The sequence below is a fragment of the Panthera onca genome, chromosome D4 (genome assembly GCF_046562875.1).
Source record: "Panthera onca isolate mPanOnc1 chromosome D4, mPanOnc1 haplotype 2, whole genome shotgun sequence".
Lineage (NCBI taxonomy): Eukaryota > Metazoa > Chordata > Mammalia > Carnivora > Felidae > Panthera > Panthera onca.
The window spans coordinates 62,851,529-62,871,955 of NC_138351.1; the positions used below are offsets into that span (position 1 = coordinate 62,851,529).

The window sequence follows — 20,427 nt, forward strand, 5'->3', positions numbered from 1 at the left end:
GACTAAGGAACAGTCACGAGGAGTTGAAAAACGCTTTAAACGAATTGCAAAACAAAATGGAATCCACGATGGCTCGGCTTGAAGAGGCAGAGGAGAGAATAGGTGAACTAGAAGATAAAGTTATGGAGAAAGAGGAAGCTGAAAGAAAGAGAGATAAAAAAATCCAGGAGTATGAGGGGAAAATTAGAGAACTAAGTGATACACTAAAAAGAAATAATATACGCATAATTGGTATCCCAGAGGAGGAAGAGAGAGGGAAGGGTGCTGAAGGGGTACTTGAACAAATTATAGCTGAGAACTTCCCTGAACTGGGGAAGGAAAAAGGCATTGAAATCCAAGAGGCACAGAGAACTCCCTTCAGAAGTAACTTGAATCGATCTTCTGCACGACATATCATAGTGAAACTGGCAAAATACAAGGATAAAGAGAAAATTCTGAAAGCAGCAAGGGATAAACGTGCCCTCACATATAAAGGGAGACCTATAAGACTCGTGACTGATCTCTCCTTTGAAACTTGGCAGGCCAGAAAGGCTTGGCACGATATCTACAGTGTGCTAAACAGAAAAAATATGCAGCCGAGAATCCTTTATCCAGCAAGTCTGTCATTTAGAATAGAAGGAGAGATAAAGGTCTTCCCAAACAAACAAAAACTGAAGGAATTTGTCACCACGAAACCAGCCCTACAAGAGATCCTAAGGGGGATCCTGTGAGACAAAGTACCAGAGACATCACTACAAGCATAAAACATACAGACATCACAATGACTCTAAACCCGTATCTTTCTATAATAACACTGAATGTAAATGGATTAAATGCGCCAACTAAAAGACATAGGGTATCAGAATGGATAAAAAAACAAGACCCATCTATTTGCTGTCTACAAGAGACTCATTTTAGATCTGAGGACACCTTTAGATTGAGAGTGAGGGGATGGAGAACTATCTATCATGCTCCTGGAAGCCAAAAGAAAGCTGGAGTAGCCATACTTATATCAGACAAACTAGACTTTAAATTAAAGGCTGTAACAAGAGATGAAGAAGGGCATTATATAATAATCACAGGGTCTATCCACCAGGAAGAGCTAACTATTATAAATGTCTATGCGCCAAATACCCGAGCCCCCAGATATATAAAACAATTACTCATAAACATAAGCAACCTTATTGATAAGAATGTGGTCATTGCAGGGGACTTTAACACCCCACTTACAGAAATGGATAGATCATCTAGACACACAGTCAATAAAGAAACAAGGGCCCTGAATGATACATTGGATCAGATGGACTTGACAGATAGATTTAGAACTCTGCATCCCAAAGCAACAGAATATACTTTCTTCTCGAGTGCACATGGAACATTCTCCAAGATAGATCATATACTGGGTCACAAAACAGCCCTTCATAAGTTTACAAGAATTGAAATTATACCATGCATACTTTCAGACCACAATGCTATGAAGCTTGAAATCAACCACAGGAAAAAGTCTGGAAAACCTCCAAAAGCATGGAGGTTAAAGAACACCCTACTAACGAATGAGTGGGTCAACCAGGCAATTAGAGAAGAAATTAAAATATATATGGAAACAAACGAAAATGAAAATACAACAATCCAAACGCTTTGGGATGCAGCGAAGGCAGTCCTGAGAGGAAAATACATTGCAATCCAGGCCTATCTCAAGAAACAAGAAAAATCCCAAATACAAAATCTAACAGCACACCTAAAGGAAATAGAAGCAGAACAGCAAAGGCAGCCTAAACCCAGCAGAAGAAGAGAAATAATAAAGATCAGAGCAGAAATAAACAATATAGAATCTAAAAAAACTGTAGAGCAGATCAACGAGGCCCTGATTACATTTATAACACACATGTGTGTCTAGATATCTGGCTTGTGGATTTATGAGTCATTTTTAATTCTTTGGCACTTTGTTAACTTTCAGAATTATCCACAAAGAACATAAATTTTTTATAATCAGAAATAAAGGAACAAATGATATGCTTAATGCACATATGCATAAAAACAGTAAATATCTTTGCCTGGTTCCTGATCTTAAGGGGAAAGTGGTCAATCTTTCACCATTAAACATGATACTAGCTGTAGGTTCTTTATAAACGTCCTTTATCAGATTGAGGAAGTTTCCACATATGCTAGTTTGTTAAGCATTTTTGTCATGAAAGGATGTTGAATTTTGTCAAATGCTTCTGCATGTATAATTGGGATCAGTTTTTTTTGTTGCTGTTTATTCATTAATATGCTAAATTACACTGGGGTTTTTTTGGTTTTTGTTTTCATTTTAGAGAAAGAGTGCAAGGGAAAGAGGGAGGCAGGGTGGGGCGGGGGAAAGAGAGGAGAATCTTAAGCAGGCTCTATGCTCAGCATGGAGCCTGGTACTGGGCTCAACCCTGCAACCCTGGGATCATGACCTGAGTTGAAATCAAGAGTCAGATGCTCAACAGACGCAGGTGCCCCTACACTGACTGGTTTTTGAGTGCTAAACTAGCGTTGCACACTTGGGATAAAGCCCACTTAGTTGTACATTATTCTTTTTTTCTATATTGCTGGATTCAATTTCCTAATATTGTTTACTACTCTTTATTTTTTAAATGTTTATTTTCGAGAGAAAGAGAGCACACGTGCTCAAGCATGCGTGTGCATGGGGAGTGGCAGGAGAGGAGAATATAGGATCTGAAGCAGACTGTGCTGTCAGCACAGAGCTGGATGCGGGGCTCAAACTCACGAATTGTGAGATCATGACCTGAGCCGAAGTAGGACGCTCAACCAACTGAGCCACCCAAACGTCTCTTTTAACTACTCTTTAACTTAACTTATACAATAATGTAGTACAAACTGATTTAATGTATTATAGTATTAAGAAAACAGTATTTTGCCATTTAAATTACGTAACCTCTTTGAGCTTCAGGTTTCTAATATGTAAAATGAAAACACCGCTTATTTAACTTAATTGTATTGTTTTTATAGTCTAATGACTTAGATTTGAATGTGAATATATGATTTCCTATAACAGGCAACATAGCCTTATCATATTCATGTATCAGATACTGTTCTAAGAGCTATAGATACACACATTCATTTAATGCCCACAACAACCCTACGAAGCAGATACTATCATTTCCCGTTTTACAGATGAGGAAACTGAGACAGAGAGGTGGTAAGAAACTGCCCAGAGTGATATAACTAGTAGGTAACAGACTGGGATTAGAAACTAGAGTCTGAGCACCTAACTGCTAACTATATTGCCTCCTTAGTGATTTGACTTTAATTTGGTAAAGTTACTAAATCTCTTGGAGCCTAACTTCTTTATTGTAAAAGTAGAAATCATACCGGTCTTAGAAGCCTGTTACAGAAACTGAGAACATACATAAAGTATAAAATGGAGCTGGTACAGAGCCTGCCTCTGCCAGAGTTTCATGTCTATTTTGCTGGCAGGACCAAATAAGGCAAAACACAGTGCAATGATTTGTAAAATATAAAGTGCTTATAAGGAGATAACCAATGTCAGTTATATGGTAAGTACATTACATGAGTGACAATGACAGTGGTGTTCAGGGATCCAGGCCAGTGTGTACACTGCCCAGTGGCGGACAGCAGGGACAGACAGAGAGAAATCACAACCACAGAGGTGACTCAGGGAGGAGGGGAACAACAGGGTGAACGGCTAGTTGGTAAATACCAGGCTATATCCCAGATGTGAAGATATATATCCAAAGTAGTCAAACTCTTAAATGTATAACAGAAAGGTTAAAACTAAGAGCAAGTTAATCAAAACACTTCTTGAACATCTACTAATGCTGCCACAAAGTTGCTATAGCAAGAGATAATAAAAACTAAATCTGCCTTTTAAGAAGCTTTCCCAGTACCAATTTTTTCCACTTAAAAAAAAAAGCCTCATTTGGGTTTTTTAAAAATAGAGCCCCTAGATAATGAAGAACAAAACAAATTCTCAGACTTTAAAGGGACCTAATGGTGACCTGGTTTTAAATTTTTTCTTGTACCTATCTTTCCAAGTTCTTTATCATTTCACCCAATGGTTTTAAATTTTTTCTTGTACCTATCTTTCCAAGTTCTTTATCATTTCACCCAATTCCTGGTTTGCCCCTCCAAGCTCGAGGAGACAGGCTAATTTGTCAGCAGGCGACCAAACTGCTAAATTAGTGCGGCACCCGCCTCCCAGTTTTTTGTTTTTTTTTTCAAAGTTTTTTATTTATTTTTGGGACAGAGAGAGACAGAGCATGAACGGGGGAGGGGCAGAGAGAGAGGGAGACACAGAATCGGAAACAGGCTCCAGGCTCCGAGCCATCAGCCCAGCGCCTGACGCGGGGCTCGAACTCACGGACCGCGAGATCGTGACCTGGCTGAAGTCGGACGCTCAACCGACTGCGCCACCCAGGCGCCCCCTGCCTCCCAGTTTTAGTTCGGCCTTGCCTCTCATCTCCACACCACAGCCGCCCCTCCCCTGACACCAATGCAGCCAATCAGCCCTAGCAGTTTAAGGAATTACGATCACTTTCCGTGATTTAGTGATCTGGGGTAAAAGACCTGGTACCCACAGTCAGGGTACTGTGCATTAGCGTAGCCTGTTCCATTTTCCTAAGTGCCCTGGAGCCTGTCCGGCTTCTTCCTATCACCGGGGGCCCCGCAGCAGTACCTAAGCACACTCCAGCAGGGGCACAGATGCTATGGTATTTCCTGGCCACAGTTTTTGGAAGGCGAGTCTTTCTGGAAAGTCCTTCAACAGCCCTATGCCCTACGCCACCACCTACTTTCTTCTCCTGTAGACTATAGAACATTTCCTAGACCTGCCCTTAGGTGCTCTTAGGTTCCTAAATTACCCCCCCACCCCATTCTTTTCCTCCACATATAAAATCTATTCTTTTACATTTGGCAAGAAACCAATCTGGTCAACCTATAGGAAAAAAAGAAAGACTCAGATCTGTGATTTAGTTTCAGATACAAGTACTTTTCTCCAAACATCTTTCGCATTCACACTTACATTGCTTTTTATATGTACTGAAAATATAACTGCTTTGATATTAAGTGTTATGAGTTTGAGACTTCGGGTTCAGTATGCTCGGATGTGAATCCTAGGCCTGCTGCTAATTAGCTGTGTGCCCTTGCTGGTTACATCACCTCCCTCAGCCCCGGTTTCTCTGAAATAAGGGAGAGGTGACTAGAACACTGGTAGCATACCCTCCTCCCACAACCCCATGCCTACCTCTGGCATGGGGGAGTGGCGGGGGAGACTGTGCACTATAAATCTGCATTCTTGCCCTTACCACAACCACACTTCCCCCAACTGACCCCAGAAATGCTGAGTTACTGAAAGTAATAATTACAGTAATTTATGGAAACTGTTTATCATTTAAGCCTTACTTGCCATGCAGCACAATAACAATTATGCAAGCCATTAAGTGTGTCAGATTCATTTTGCCACATATTTTATTTGATTTTTAACACTAACATCTATTCACATAGGCTCAGTCTGTAGCTCACGCAGCATGTGCCTCCTTACAATTAAAAAACTATTAGAGCGAACAGTGCCTAGGAGGGAAAATCAGGCACCTAAGGGAGAAATTAAAGAAGTAATTTATTTCAAAGAGTTTCAAGTATAGTCACTTCTCTTATCTCCCTCCCTCCTCACAGGACTGAACACTTGAAGGATGGGAGAGGACTATTTCCTATTTCCAGATTTCTTTGGAAGCCACCTCACTGGTGCGGTTTCTTTTTGCACCAGGGCATAAGTAGAATAATGCCAACTAATAGATTAGTCTTGCTTGGTCAGGTGCCCACCCCTTGGTGCAGTAAACCACGGCTGGGGAATAGAGGCGCTAGGTCAGGTCACGTGATAAAGAACACACCTACTTGTGTTAGTTTGGGTTCTCTGACCAACAGAGGTGGGATCAGAAGTGCTTAGTCAGACTAGTGCTTTAAATCTGTCTTCAGAACTGGAGGAGAAAACTTAAGATAGCCAAGACAGAATTCCTCACAGATGTCTCTTGACGTGTAACACAATTTCCTAGGAATAAAAGCCGAAGTTGGGCATAGTTTGGTTGCTGACAGGTAGTAAACCTAATCCGAGTCAGTGTCCTGTCGACTTCCACTAATTTGAGACTTTATAATTAGGGCTGTAAGTCTGCAGTGAAAGCGAAGAGGTCAATAAACTGGAGATTTATCCGCTATGAGAAGTAGGGAAATGTGCTGATAAAAACTTCACATAAACCACCCACGAAGAAGGCAGTATTTGTAATGCTGAGCACCGTCCCTCTGCTGGAGGCACTTGCCGCGAGCCCAGACACCAGAACTACCCTCTCTTAAAAATCTCACTTTAGCTTGAGCTAATAGCTTCCGGGAGCAAGCCTAAGGAGTGAGAGGAAGAGGACACCCAACCAGGTAAGACATTTCCATCTAGCCTAACCATCAATGTGTCAATGTTCACACGCTTGCTAAGGGGACTACACAAGTTCCAATTTTTATTTTATTACTTATGAGAGAGAGACAGAGAGAGACAGAGAGAGACAAAGAGACAAAGAGACAGAGAGAGACAGAGAGACAGAGAGAGAGAGAGAGAGAGAGAGAGAGAGAGAGAATCTTAAGCAGGCTCCATGCTCACTCAGCATAGAGCCCTGCATGGGGCTCGATCCCACAACCCTAGGATCATGACCTAAGCCAAAATCAAGAGTTGGACGCTCAACCGACTGAGCCACCCAGGCGCCACTATGAGTTCCGATTTCTAAATAAATGCCGAGATGCTAGGAAGATCTGGACCTTTCAGGTGGATTTCTGCGTACAACTACTCCTTTCAAAATCCAGTATAGTCCTACCCTCTCATTCTCCGCTACCTCCCACTCTCAGGAAATGATCTTGCTTCCTTAGTCATAGTTAAAAACAAGAACTGGACAGGAACCTCTGCAGTCTTCTGCTGCTGTCACTACCACCATAATCCCTAAACACCCCCTTTCCCCTCTTTCTCACGGGAAAGAAGGATGCTTCTCATTCCCTCTGTGCTCCTATGGCTCTGCTTGATCAATTAGCCCCTCTGTCTCCTATCTGTTCAATAACGCTTCAATCCATTGATTCCTTCCCACAAGCATTTTTTTTTAATTTTTTTTTTAACGTTTTATTTATTTTTGAGACAGAGAGAGACAGAGCATGAATAGGGGAGGGTGAGAGAGAGAGGGAGACACAGAATCTGAAACAGGCTCCAGGCTCTGAGCTGTCAGCACAGAGCCCGACGAGGGGCTCGAACTCACGGACTGCGAGATCATGACCTGAGCCGAAGTCGGACGCTTAACCGACTGAGCCACCCAGGCGCCCCCCTTCCCACAAGCATTTAGTCATGATTAGTTCTTGCACCCTAAAGGGGTTAAAAAAGAAAAGAAAAGCTAAAACCTCACTTCATCTTATGTGTCTCTGGATCTGTCCCCCTATTTCTCTTTCCCTTTAGAGGCTGGCTTCTTGCAACAACTTTCATTGTCAAATCTTCATCTCACCAAATGGTACTCTTCGATGCACTACAATACTGCCTTTTTGGGGGGCAAATCTAACGGATCCTTCATCCTTATCTTTGGATTGAGCATTCCTTCCTGCTGAAAGTGCTTCTCCCTCAATTACCATAATACTCCTTTCTGGTTTTCTTTCACTTCTGTGATTCCTCCTCCCCCATAGTCTTTTACACATGTTCCTTCATCTGTCCTCCCCTTCAGTGTTGCTACTCCTCAGGGTTCCATTTTCAATCCTGTGCTAAGTCATCTCATCTGTTTCAATAAGTTCAGCTATATCCTTATGTGTTCAAGACTCCACCCTTATCTCCCTCTTGAATCCTGGAGCCACGCAAACTCCCTACTGGAATCTCCTCCTTTTAGGCCCACAGGCACCTCAAAATCAATATGCCAAGAAAGAGAACCCAATACCTTTACCACAAGGCTGCTCCTCTACTGAGCTCCCAGCTCAGTTAATGGCTAACCCACTTAGCAGTGCCAGTCAGATTCCTGGCCATCACTCACAGCTCCCTTCCCCCATTTATTAAGATACCGAGTCCTTCTATTTCACCTACAAAATATCTCAAGATTCCTGCCTCTGTCTGCCTTAGTGCTACTGCTGAAATTCATTTAGGCAATTTGTTCATTCAGGAATCAACCTGTTGTCTGTCATCAACTCTTGCCCGGATTACTGAATAGTCTCCTGGATTCTGTTTCTACTCACTCTAATTTATTCTCCAGTTTGCATGAGTGATTTTTAAAAAACAACCTCCTGGGGGCACCTGGGTGGCTCCAACTCTTGATTTTGCCTCAGGTCATGATCTCACGTTTCATGAGTTCGAGCCCCGCATCAGACTCTGTTCTCACAGTACAGAACCTGCTTGGGATTCTCTCTCTCTCCTTCTCTCTCTGCCCATCCTGTGCGTGTGCTTGTGCGTGCACTTCCTCTCTCTCTCTCTCAAATAATAAGCTTTAAAAAATAAAAAATGAAAATATGTAAAAACCTCCTGATTCAAACCCTTCATTGACTTCAGAGTTTTGAAGATAATGTCAAATTTCCCTAACACATCACGGAGATTTCACGAGCTAGCTGCTGCTTGCTTCTCATGGCCACATCCCTCAGCATCCCGACTCCCACTTATTCAGCCATAGTCTCGTGCTTGGTTCTACCAATGTCCCCCTTCTCCAAGCCCTGTCTCCTTTTCCCTCCAGGATAAGCTTCTCCAGAACTTTAGGGCCTGCCTTAGGCATCCACACCTCTAGATCTTGGATCAAGTACCTCTCTGTTGAACTCTGTCAGAGTCCTTATCATATCATAAAACACAACTGCCTATTACCCTATTGTCTCCTTTCTCTACTCGGGTGTGAGTTCTTTGAGGGCAAGGGCCCAGACTTAGTAAACCTTAAACCACTGGTTTATATGACTTGGTTTGTATTACACAAAGATTGTCATATACAAGACGTGGATAAATATGTAATGAGTTAATAGGCTAAATGGTTTTGAGTGTAGGTAAAGTAAAAATGACAAATATTTATTAGTACTTTATGCTTCATAACACAACCATCCCCTCTTGTTAATTTTCATAACAATCTCAACAGGTAGGTTGTACCACCAACCATATTTTAAGTGTAAAGAAACAAGAACAGAGAAGTTAAGTGACTTGCTCAAGTCAGGACTCAAATCTAGGCTATATGGTAAGGCTGAGAATCTTCTATCAAACAACCACATCTCTAATGAAATATTTAGTAGTGAGTGAGGTAGTTTATTCTGCAATAAATAGAGGATTTCAGATCATCCTCTAACTATGCAATTTTAATCTTTGGACATAAAAAAAAGGGTATTTAAATAAATTTAAAAGAAAAGGTCTAATTTGAATTAATACCTGTGTTGCTTAAAATTTTCAAATATGAAGAAACGTCTCCATTTTTAACCACTCTATTTAACATCTCAGAAAGCTCATAAAAATTTAAAATCTATGGTAGTTACAGGTTTATATGTTTATTAATATTATGAATAGCTGAGAATGGGTTCAGAAAGCTTATCTGTTCTTGGAAAGTTTCATAGCCGTATACCCATAGAAATGCCTAGTCATAGCCATCTTCAAGGTCTTTAAATACCACAAACGAGCAGCAATATTACCAAGTACCTTTAAGATGACCTAGGATTATAATCTACTTTCTTTGACATGCTGACAAACACCAAACAACATTCAGAACTAATTTCTGAAAAAGCAAAAATTTTCTTTTCCCAAGCATTAGGATCATGTAATGCTGTATTTCTATAGGAATATATCATAATTCTCAGTCAATCATACTACACTCTAGAGTGAAAAATAAAACCCCAGCTATCCAAATAACAAAGTATTACTGGTTCAACATAGGATTATTTAAAATATTCAAACAATGGTTTTAAGTTCATTTTTGAGACACAGATCAGTAATTAAAAAAAGGGGGAAAAAGAGAATACTTACAATACATCCCTGAAGTCTCCAAACACATACATATGCCTAAAGCTGTCAATAGCTATGACAGGGCAATCGGCTGGAGTTTTCTGTATGTGCAGAAGAGGATGTCTAAATTTGTCACAGTCAGCATGTAAAAAGTTTATGGTACCTTTATAAGAAATAGAATTTGGAGACAGATTAGAATTTTCTTGATCATATTCTCATAAGATTACAAGTTCATGAAAAGTGACAAATAAATAAATAATGAAATGAAAAATCAATATGCTTTAGAGTATTATAGATCACCAAAACTACAACCTAAATATTACAACATTTTAAAAAGGTAGAATTTTAGTGCCTAGGGCAGAGTAGAATTTCCTTAGAAATTATATGAACTCAACCTGAATATAAATGCTATGGTGACCTTTTTTTTTTCCCTTGAATGGGCAATCACCTACCCATCTGGGTTTTCAGCAAGTTCATGAAATTGACATACAAGCCCTTCTCAAGGAGCCATCTTCATTTCATCAAGGATGCCCTTCCAGTCCCTACTGGTTGATACTTAATGTAATTCAACCCCAAAATATTTACTATGTGACCAGTAAGGGCGTGGCTGTATACAATGCCCTAACTTTACTTTGTTCTGACTTTCTTCTCTAACTACAGAGGGAAAGTAGGTGATAATTTCATACTCTTTTCTGATGGTTTGAAGAAGTCCACAGAGAACTACTCAATTCTCTTTCATTTAGAAATAAATGTTAGACCGTGTAAGTCTCGAACTTACATCTCTGGAACTATCCATTAGAAAGGGACCAGAAGAGTATGAAGATGCTGGAATAAAGTACATAAAACTAATGTTGTCCACCCATGACCCCACTTTTCATGCTATTTTAGGGAGCCAATAGAGTCATGGTTTAAAAAAAAAAAAAAAAGCCACCGCTTCATATTAGCTCCACTAATGCCTCCCACCCCCGTGTTTACATGTAAATTCAGGGGATAAGTAGAGTTAACATTACTTATTAAACTCTTAACCCAAATACGTTTACGTTGATATGAATGTAATGGGGGAGCGGAGGGATAGAAGAAAGGCTGAAAATAAACACCTTAATCTGTCTACCTTTTTCACTTATTAATTGTCGTGCTACTTCATTCTGGAATATTTCTAAACTTTCCGTATCTTCTTTCATGTGGAAGAGTATGAGAAAAGGCAGTCCTTCTTCTGTCAATTCCTGTATACAGAAGTATTCAATAAGAATGATCAGGCCTCTCCATTGTTCTAGGTAGGAACAATTTGAACCCAACCCAAGTAACACGTGTAACAGCTGCAACTTCCCAGGAAAAGAGGGTCCAGTGGTGTAAAGAAACATTAGCCTCAATGGAGGAAGGAAGCCTTCTGCCTTCTACCTGAAGTTCCCAGGCACTCAGAGGACAAACATGTCCTGCTCTAGTGCTGGAACTCATCTGACTTAAAGTAACCATTGGGCTGGTCTATCAGTTCCCTTTGGCTGAAACCAGGACATTTTAAACATGAGCCGACCAAAGGAGGAACTATGCTGGTTCTTCAACAAGATGTGGACTTTAGGGTGGGGGAAACAGGATTAGTATTTTCAGTCTTCAAAAATAACACTGAAAAACTAAGTGGGTATACCAGCAACAAATCTAATTGGCAAACACACATTTATTTTAAGGTCTGTTGCAAAATCCACTCCACTCACAAGAGAACGACCCTAAGCTGAAAAGTGTTTGATTCAGAGTAAAAGACAAAAACCCCCACAAGACAGCCAGTTTTCAATACACAATGTATCGACATTAACACCGCTATGTATGTGTATGTTTTGTACCTTGTATACGCACATATGCAAAAACGCCTTGAAAATTACTGAGTGCTTTAAGAACTTTTATTATTGTTATTGAGAATAATCAAGAGAAATGTGATAAGTAGACAGCATATTTTCATCATTTATTCTCTCTGACAAATGCTAAGTTTGGACTGATAAGTCCAGAAAGGGCCTCATAATAAAATTATTATAATAAAATTATTTCTATCAACTATCCTTTTGCGTGTCTCTCTGTCATTTAGAAATTGCAACAGTAGAAAACACAAACATCCTTTATCCTAAAACAGTGAAACTGGAACCTATCTTCTAGGACAAGAGCTTGCTCGTGGTTTCTATCTCCGTGTTTAAGCCCGTTACACTTGTACACAGAATAATTAAGCTTCCTGTCACATTTACCTTTATATTTAAAAACATTTTTTTTAATGTTTATTTATTTTTGAGACAGAGACAGAATACGAGCAGGGGAGGAAAAGAGAGAGAGAGAGACACAAATTCTGAAGCAGGCTCCAGGCTCTGAGCTGTCACCACAGAGCCAGACATGGGGCTCGAACTCACAGACTGCAGATCGTGACCTGAGCCAAAGTCACTCAACTGACTGAGCCACCCAGGAGCCCTATGTTTACCTTTTAAAAATTGAGATGTAATTCACATACCATAAAAGTTCATCATTTTAAAGTGTACAATTTGGTAGGTTTTATTACAAGGTTTTCAAACATCGACAGTACCTGATTCCAGAATGTTTGCATCACTCCAAGAAGAAACTCCACACTCAATCACTGGCAGTCCCTGTCTACTTCTCTTGCCTCCCAGCCCCTTCCTCACTTTTTATCTCTTTAGCTCACATTTTTTTCATTCTTTCTTTCTCTCTCTTTCTCTCTCTCTCTCTCTCTCTCTTTCTTTCTTTCCCCAACCCATTCATTGCTTCTACTACTCCCACAGTTCCATCTTTGGACTTCTCTGCTCTAGCCTGGCCACTTCAACTAGTTCAACAACCTCAAGTACCACTATATTTGGTCCCTTTTATTTCCAAGCCCAGTTCCAGTCCTCCATCCAAGTCTGGATTCCCACCCACCTCTTTATTATCTACACTGTAAAGTCTAACCAGTGCCCTCAACACTCAACATTAACGCACAGGCCCCTCCTCTTACTTCACCATTTCCGTGGGCCCTTCTATTTCTCTTTCAGCCCTTTTGTTACAGAACTGAAAAGCCTCTTCTAGAAAGTCATCCTGGATTTCTACTCCATTTCCGCCAAAGGTAGAAATGAACACTGTCCTCTGAATTCCCAGAACATCTCCCAGGGCCCCTCATGCGGCATGCGGCGTGTCTTTAATGTTACATTATCTGTACGTGCTAGCTCCTGGACTGAAAACATCTTAAAAACAGAGACTCTCATTTTGCTTCTCTTTTGCTCACAGATTACTGTACACGGTAACGTGCGATCAGCCTATGACTGCATAAATGAAGACACATGTTGTTGAATAAGTACTAGTGAAATAAGACTCAGCGGTCACCTTTTAGAAAAGTTAAGAGCGAGGAGGTTAAAAGTAAAAACAAATATAACATGCGGCTTTGTAACACTAAGCAAGAGGTGGATGTACCAACGACCATGAGGAGAGAAATAATGAATAGACAAGCAGTTTGAATACATCCATGTCACTTAGGTCGCTATGCCAATTTACATACATTAACATAGTAGCCGGTAGTTTATGCTGCCTAGGCTTCCCTGTTCACCTGTGTCCCCACCAACACATTCTTTATGAAACAGGTATCAAAAGATTCAGGAGAGGGATATCAAGACAACCAGCTTTAGAGGCTAACAAATCTTTCCTCACAGTTTAAATAATTTGGGGTGGTTGGTTACAACATGTAATAAAAATCCAAAGACTTTTAAATGTGTCAACTACTGTGGAGGTGGGGAGAGGAACCCCTATTTGTTGTTTAAGGTTTTCCAGGTCTACACCTTTCAACTCTTTTTGAAACAATTCCTACAAGAACAACGAGAGCAGGTGAATAATCGGGACAAGTTACTAACTCTTTCTAAGCCTCTGAGGAGTAAATAAACTAATGCAATAAAAAATTGTATTCAGCTAAACAAACCCGAAGCCTAGAGAACTGAGCAAAGTAGCAGAGGTGCTCATAGGATAAACTAGGAAAGAGCGCGAGCGAGCTTTACTGAACGTCACTTCCCTGGGGCAGGTATTGTCCGAGGCTGCTTCTGTGCCACCACTGCAGAGCCGAAGCACTTGGGACAAGACAGCGTACAAACTGCAAAGCCTAAAATATTTACCAGCTGAGCCTTTACAGAATTGCCAGTCTCTAAGTGGTGGTTGTATGGGTGTGTTCACACTTGATAATTTCTTGAGCCGTATATTTAAAATCTGACCTATACAATTCTAATTCTTTAACATGCAATGCACAACTCTCTATGTACGTCATACACCTAGGCCTTTGTTATTTGCTCCTCCAATCTTAGGCTTTTGTGTTTTGTTTCTGTGAGAGTTATAAGACTTTAGATGGACCTAGATCAGGAGTATGGGATCACTGATGTCAGTTACATGATAACTGATAACCGCTGTCATGAGTACGATGAAAGAGAACACAAGTCCATTCTTTTAGGGTAGACAGGAATCGGGAAAACCTTTTTATGGCAAAGGATTATTCACTGTATATAATTAATTGTAACCGAAATCTGCAGCGCACTGCTTCTAAAGGCACCCCCTTAACCAAGTGGGAGTATCAGAATCACCTGAGAGGCCATGGTCAAACTTATTTTCAAGGCTGTAGTCAACCATTGCTATGGCAGGAAATGCAACAGAGGGGTTCTGGGACAGTAAAGGCAAAGAACCACTGGCCTCTTTTTGGAAATGGCTACAATATAGTTCTGTTCACTGTACGATTTTTTACAATTGGTAAGTCTGTAGTAAAACAGTAAGATGTCTGGAGGAACCTTGGCTCTTTCAGAAATCTGAATTCAAGATAACACACATTAGAAAGCCATACCTCTCCATTTTCAAACGTTATTTCTCGAACAAGAGGAACGCATTTATCTTGAATCCAATTGTAAGTCCCATCGAAATTTGTCATAGATCCCAAGTAGACCATATCTGGAGCAGAATGCTATTACAAAAGCAGGGGGAAAAAAAATTAAATGAATCTAACCTGTGTTAGTAAAAATGCACTCTCTAAGCCATCTATGACCCAGAAAATCTACAGGGTATACAAAAAAGAAAAACAAAACAAAACAAAAAAAAAAACCCCAAAAACGAAAAATCATGAAACTTCCAAGAAAGAGAGCTGTGTAAAAAAGCTGGTAAGTCTGTATTTATCAGAGACCTAATTATCCAACCTGTGATGTCTAAGCCTTCTGCTTTTCCTCCGATTTGAGTCAATTAACTATTTATTTTTACCAATGGCAGGCAGGCATTGTGAAAAAGAATCACCCAAATGAATTGATTTAGCTATCCCTTAGAGCTGAAAATGTTAGAAGAAAATGTGGAAACTTCCAGGAAAAAGGCCTTAAGAAATACAAGATACTATATAAATCTAAGGCATAGCTATCTCTAATATTACCTACAATATCTCTTTCCACATTCACTCAAAATCCGTATTTATGAAGTGTTTAAAATGATGACAAAAACAATAGCTACCATTAACTGAGTAAACTTACTGTGTCAAAGCACTGTTTGTTGTAAGCACCTTATATGTGTTGACTCATTTAATCCTTGAAACATCCCCCAAAGGCAAGGACTATTATTATCATGGCTATTTTTATGAATGAACAAACTGAAGGTCAGAGAAGCTAAGCAACTTTCCCAGAGTTATACACCTAGGAAGGTGGCAGATTTGACACGTTAAACCTGAATCTCATTCCAGAGCCTGTGCGCTTAACAACCAAAATACACAGTGAGATACTGCACTGGATTCTGATAACCTAGAGATGGTCACACTATGGAACCTACTATTAATGAAATAACAGGCAAATACTTCTCTGAATTTGGAAGAGGAAATGAGCTTTCTAAGCAAAAATTTCATTCATGACTACATGAAAATCAAAAACTTCACTGTATCAAGACACTACAAACAACATTAAAATAAAAACCATGAACCAAAAAAATACCAACAATTTTCTGTTTGCACGTGTGTGAAAACGGCAGTGACATACTGGTAAGTCAAACGAGAGGACACGAGATGACACAGACTGTGATTATTGCCTCTTGGTTGTGGTTACCATCATCTGGACTTAAGCAGCTACTTCTAAGTTTAGACACTTAACTTCTGAGCCAAGGGCTAAGAGCCACCTAGCCGCTCCTTATTAGCTGGCAAGTATCAGGTTAATTTACACCCCAGAAGACCTAGGAGCTTGGCTGGTCTGACTCAGGTAGGAGTGGTGATCACAGACCACTGAAACATTGTTTTCCATTTGCGTCTTAAAACAAATGCAAAACAGAGAGGTAGATCTGGCCTGGGGATAGGAGATCTTTAGTCTCAGCTCGGCTACTAAATCCCTATCTGACTTTCAGCCTGTATGTCCCCATCTTTAAAAAGTTTGGATTAATAGAAGAAGATGCCTTAAGGTTCCTTTTATACTCAAAGTCTGTGGTTCTGTGAATTAAAAAATATGAATTATAGATTATAAAACATATAGATCATACCATACATTTAAATTACACTTAAAATTATACACACTAAGAAATAGCAACTTACCCCTGGTGGTTTGTAGATTATGTTGTCTCCACTATATCTTTCTGGTTTTGAAACAGCTCTGATAGGAAGAGAGAAGTAGCGATACTCAAGAAAAATAGTAGCAGTAATATACTTGAATGAAACAGAATTGGCTAGCTGTTTTGCCATGTATTATAATGACTTGAAATATATACTTGTCCATCATCTTTCCTACTTATAAGACTGTGCAATACCAACAAAACCATATATTTAAAGGAAAACTTTAATCCAAGGCACATTTTTTTAAAGGAAAATTTTAGTTAGCTGTTTTTGCGACTCAATATTTTATAAATTTAGAATGGCAGTTTTAGCACTAAAAAGCTATTTTTGACACCAGCCTGTTTCCAGTAACTTGGGGTCAAGGTCATTGATGTGGTCACATAGATCAATCAATCACAAAAACACATTATTTGCTTGCAAGTCAGACAATCATGAATTCTCTTTTTACTTTTTAAAACCAAAACTTATAAAAAAAAAAAAAAAGTAGATGAACTGAAATAACCTAGTTATTTAGTTCCACGACAACCAAATTTTTTTATGTGTTCACTGTTTTTTCCTATGCCTTGTACAGTATATACTCTGGCACAAAAAATGTGTCCATCAATATTTGGTGACTGAATTCTATAACAAATTCCAAGTCAAATGGGTAACGTTTTTTCTAAATTATATTTGGATTACTTGAACAGATTTATCTCCATTTTCTAACTAGAGTAGTACAGGAGAGAGGTGCAAGGGATGCTAGCTGAGACTGATACCAATGGAACAAAAAGGAAGAACACACTTCACTCACTCATTCGTTCGTTCATTCATTCATTCATTCATTCCCTATTCACTATGTGCTTCCTTTGTATCAGATATGGTCTTGGCACTGGGTACACAGAAGTGAACAAAACTGACAGGGCCTGTGCTCTTGCGAAGCTTACGTTTTGGTAGAAAGAGAGACAAGCAAATAGATACATTTATTTTGGGTGATTGAAACCAAAAAAAAAAAAAAAAAAAAAGTGCTCTGAAGAAAACTAGGTGGATAAAGGCTAATAAGCTGGATGACAGCAGTGTTATTTTTTAATGTTTATTTATTTTGAGAGAGCAAGCGAGCACACCCAAGCAGGTAATGGCAGAGAGAGAAAGAGATAGAGAGATAGAGAGATAGAGAGGTAGAGAGATAGAGAGGTAGAGAGATAGAGAGGTAGAGAGGTAGAGAGGTAGAGAGAGAGAGAGAGAGAGAGAGAGAGAGAGAATCCCAAGCAGGCTCTGCATGGTCAGTGTAGAGCCCTCCAAGGGGCTCGAACCCACGAACCGTGAGATGGTGACCTGAGCCAAAATCAAGAGTTGGATGCTTAGCCAACTGAGCCACCCAGGCTTCCTGGCAGTGTTCTTTTATATAAAGTTGTCAGGAAAGCTCTGGGGAGCTGGTGTCTAGGAGAACAGGAAGGGCGAGGGCTCTGCTGCCTTCAGTGTGCCCACAGTGTGTGAGGATGCAAGCAAGCAGCCCGTACAGCTGGAAAGCAGTCATGCGAAAAGCAAGGCAGGGAGGAGTTCCTTTGTTATTTACTCCTACGTTGATCTCCAAAAATCACTGATAGTGTTTACAGCAAAACACACACACAAAATCTACAGAAGCATTAAAACAAGGATGAAGGTCACAAAATGGAAAGGACACACTGTGCCAGAAACCTGGGCTCTACTCAAGATAGGCACCAAAATTAAGTCTAACGGTTATTGGCCAAGGAAAAGAGAAATAGTACTCCAAAAAGTCAAAGTATGGTGGAGAACACCCCCAATGAAAAGAAAGGGGAAGAACTACTGAATGATTCCATTGAGAGAGAAAGAAAAAAAAAATAGGAAAGTCAGAGAAATCAGAATGATAAGGAGCAAACCAGGGGGATTCAAGGTAACACAGTGCAGACATAGCAGAAAAAAAACAGGGTAGTTGAGTGTCACATCCTTCAGAGAAACTGAAGAGGATTAAAGATTGAAAAAAAAGCCCACTGGACTTAGGAATTAAGAAGCATTTTGTGACTGTGTGGAGTGAAGTTTCACGAGAGTAATGAAGGTAAAGTCGGCTTCCAAAAGAGTAAGGATTTTTCACTGGTTAGAGTTTAAGAAATTCAAGGTAGCCTAACATAAACTAGTCTTTGAAAACATTTGGGAATGAAAAGAAAGAGACAGGATTATAGCTCAAGGTCTGGAAAGAGAGAATCATGTTTTTTGGAAAAAGAAAGCAGTTCATGAAAAGGGTCAGGGTGAAAACATGAAAAAGCAAGGACAACTGATGGATGAAAGCCACAGAGGTTCCTGAAGGGATGGTTACAAAGACACAAGTAAAGAAGTTAACCTTGGGAAGGAGGACTCTTCCTCTGGGACAGGGAAGGGAGAAGAAAAGGTGGTGGAGAACCTGAGATTAACCAAGACAACGAAACCCAGTCTTCTTAATGAGAAAGACTGGGAGTTGTTTCAGTTTGGAAACCCCACAAGTTAGCGTTTTGTGTTAGTAAATGAGCACGAGAGGTAGTTGTTAACTTGTCCATTCTTTTCTGCTCACCCATATTCTGGAGCAGAAGATGGTACAGAAAAAAGAATAAACAGAACTCTTAAAGAGGTCAGACAGGTGTAAGGAAAACTGGTTGGTGACTTTATGGGAACTGAGATCATCTCCGGAGAGTTCATCTTCAGAAAATGACCACACACAACAAGAATCCAACATGGCAGCCAAGCTGACCCACTGACACACTCTCCATTAAGATACTTACCCAAATGCAGAAAGAAAGGCACAATCGTCGTGCAAAATATTTGCTACTCTTTCAAAAACTCTATAGTTTTCTGAATCCTTTTGCTCAAAATAGCCAATGATATTTCTTTTGCTGCGCTGTAAAATAAAGTGATTATTTTGCAAACATATATAGTGCTATAAACATATTATTTCATTCACCCCACTGTTGTTCAATTACGTATAAACGGAGTAGGACTATAAATGCATATTTTGATTTTAACACCTAGTCCAAAACTGCTGACGATGACCTGAAGGTTGAAAACGATCTTAACTGCCATCTAATGTAATCGTAAACATTTCCTTCTAGCAGTTCATTTTAACTAATCAGTGATAATCTATTCCTAAACAGGGTGACTATTCTTAAAATAGGACACCGGTTCACAACATATTACAGTTGGTAGAGTCTTCTTCATGGGTCTGTCATATTCCTATACATTTAGGCACAGCCACGTGCAAGATCCTGTCCACACTTTATCCAGGCCATTTCTCAGGCTTGCATTTGCAACAAGCAACACGGTAGTGTGAGGTAATGTCTCCCTTGGGGACAAGCAGCAGGCTTACTGCTGGCTCTGAAACAGGAGTTCTCCTGCAACAGAATCCACAGCATGTGCAGGCACCGGTCTGGACCCTCCCTGTCCCCTCCACAGGACTTGGAGGGAAAGGACACAAATGCAAACCTGGTCCCATTGTTTGCTGGGATGTGAGCAATAATGTCCTTTGTCTCTGACGCAGGGGCCTTGTGTTTTCTGAAAGCATCCATGAAAGGGTAACTAACTGCCTAGCTCACCAGCACGTAAAAGTCAAATCTCAAACCCGACCCTCACAGCCTAAAGCCCCAACTCATTTTTTTTTTTTTAACACTTCTTAGTATATAATGGAAAGGGTTTTTATTAAGGGAAGGCTATTTTAGATGACACTAAGTTATACAAAGAACCGACACAGAAGTAATTAGAGCAGATAGCCTGAGGGTCTCCACTAAGGAAAATCTGGAAACTCTGGTTGCATATACCCGTATACCTGAGGTTAACTTCTAGGTTTCATAACCCAGGCTACTCTTTGCCCTCAATTAATTTAAATTAGTACAGCTCTACTGGATGCTATATATTTTATCCAAAGGCTCAGTAAAACATTAGCATTTCCCTCTAGAATTGATTCAAG

At 40.0% G+C, this 20,427-nt stretch overlaps 1 protein-coding gene across 1 annotated transcript in view; it reads right to left on the reverse strand.

Moving 5' to 3' along the window:
* The window catches only part of ERP44 (endoplasmic reticulum protein 44), a 97,455-nt gene that overhangs the window by 12,727 nt on the left and 64,301 nt on the right, over positions 1-20,427 (reverse strand). The window contains exons 6-10 of the mRNA XM_060609193.3: positions 19,250-19,365; positions 16,482-16,539; positions 14,778-14,894; positions 11,055-11,166; positions 9,965-10,106 (exon numbers count right to left, since the gene is read on the reverse strand). Of these exons, the coding sequence (XP_060465176.1) occupies positions 9,965-10,106; positions 11,055-11,166; positions 14,778-14,894; positions 16,482-16,539; positions 19,250-19,365 (545 nt within the window). The remainder of the gene's footprint in view (positions 1-9,964; positions 10,107-11,054; positions 11,167-14,777; positions 14,895-16,481; positions 16,540-19,249; positions 19,366-20,427) is intronic.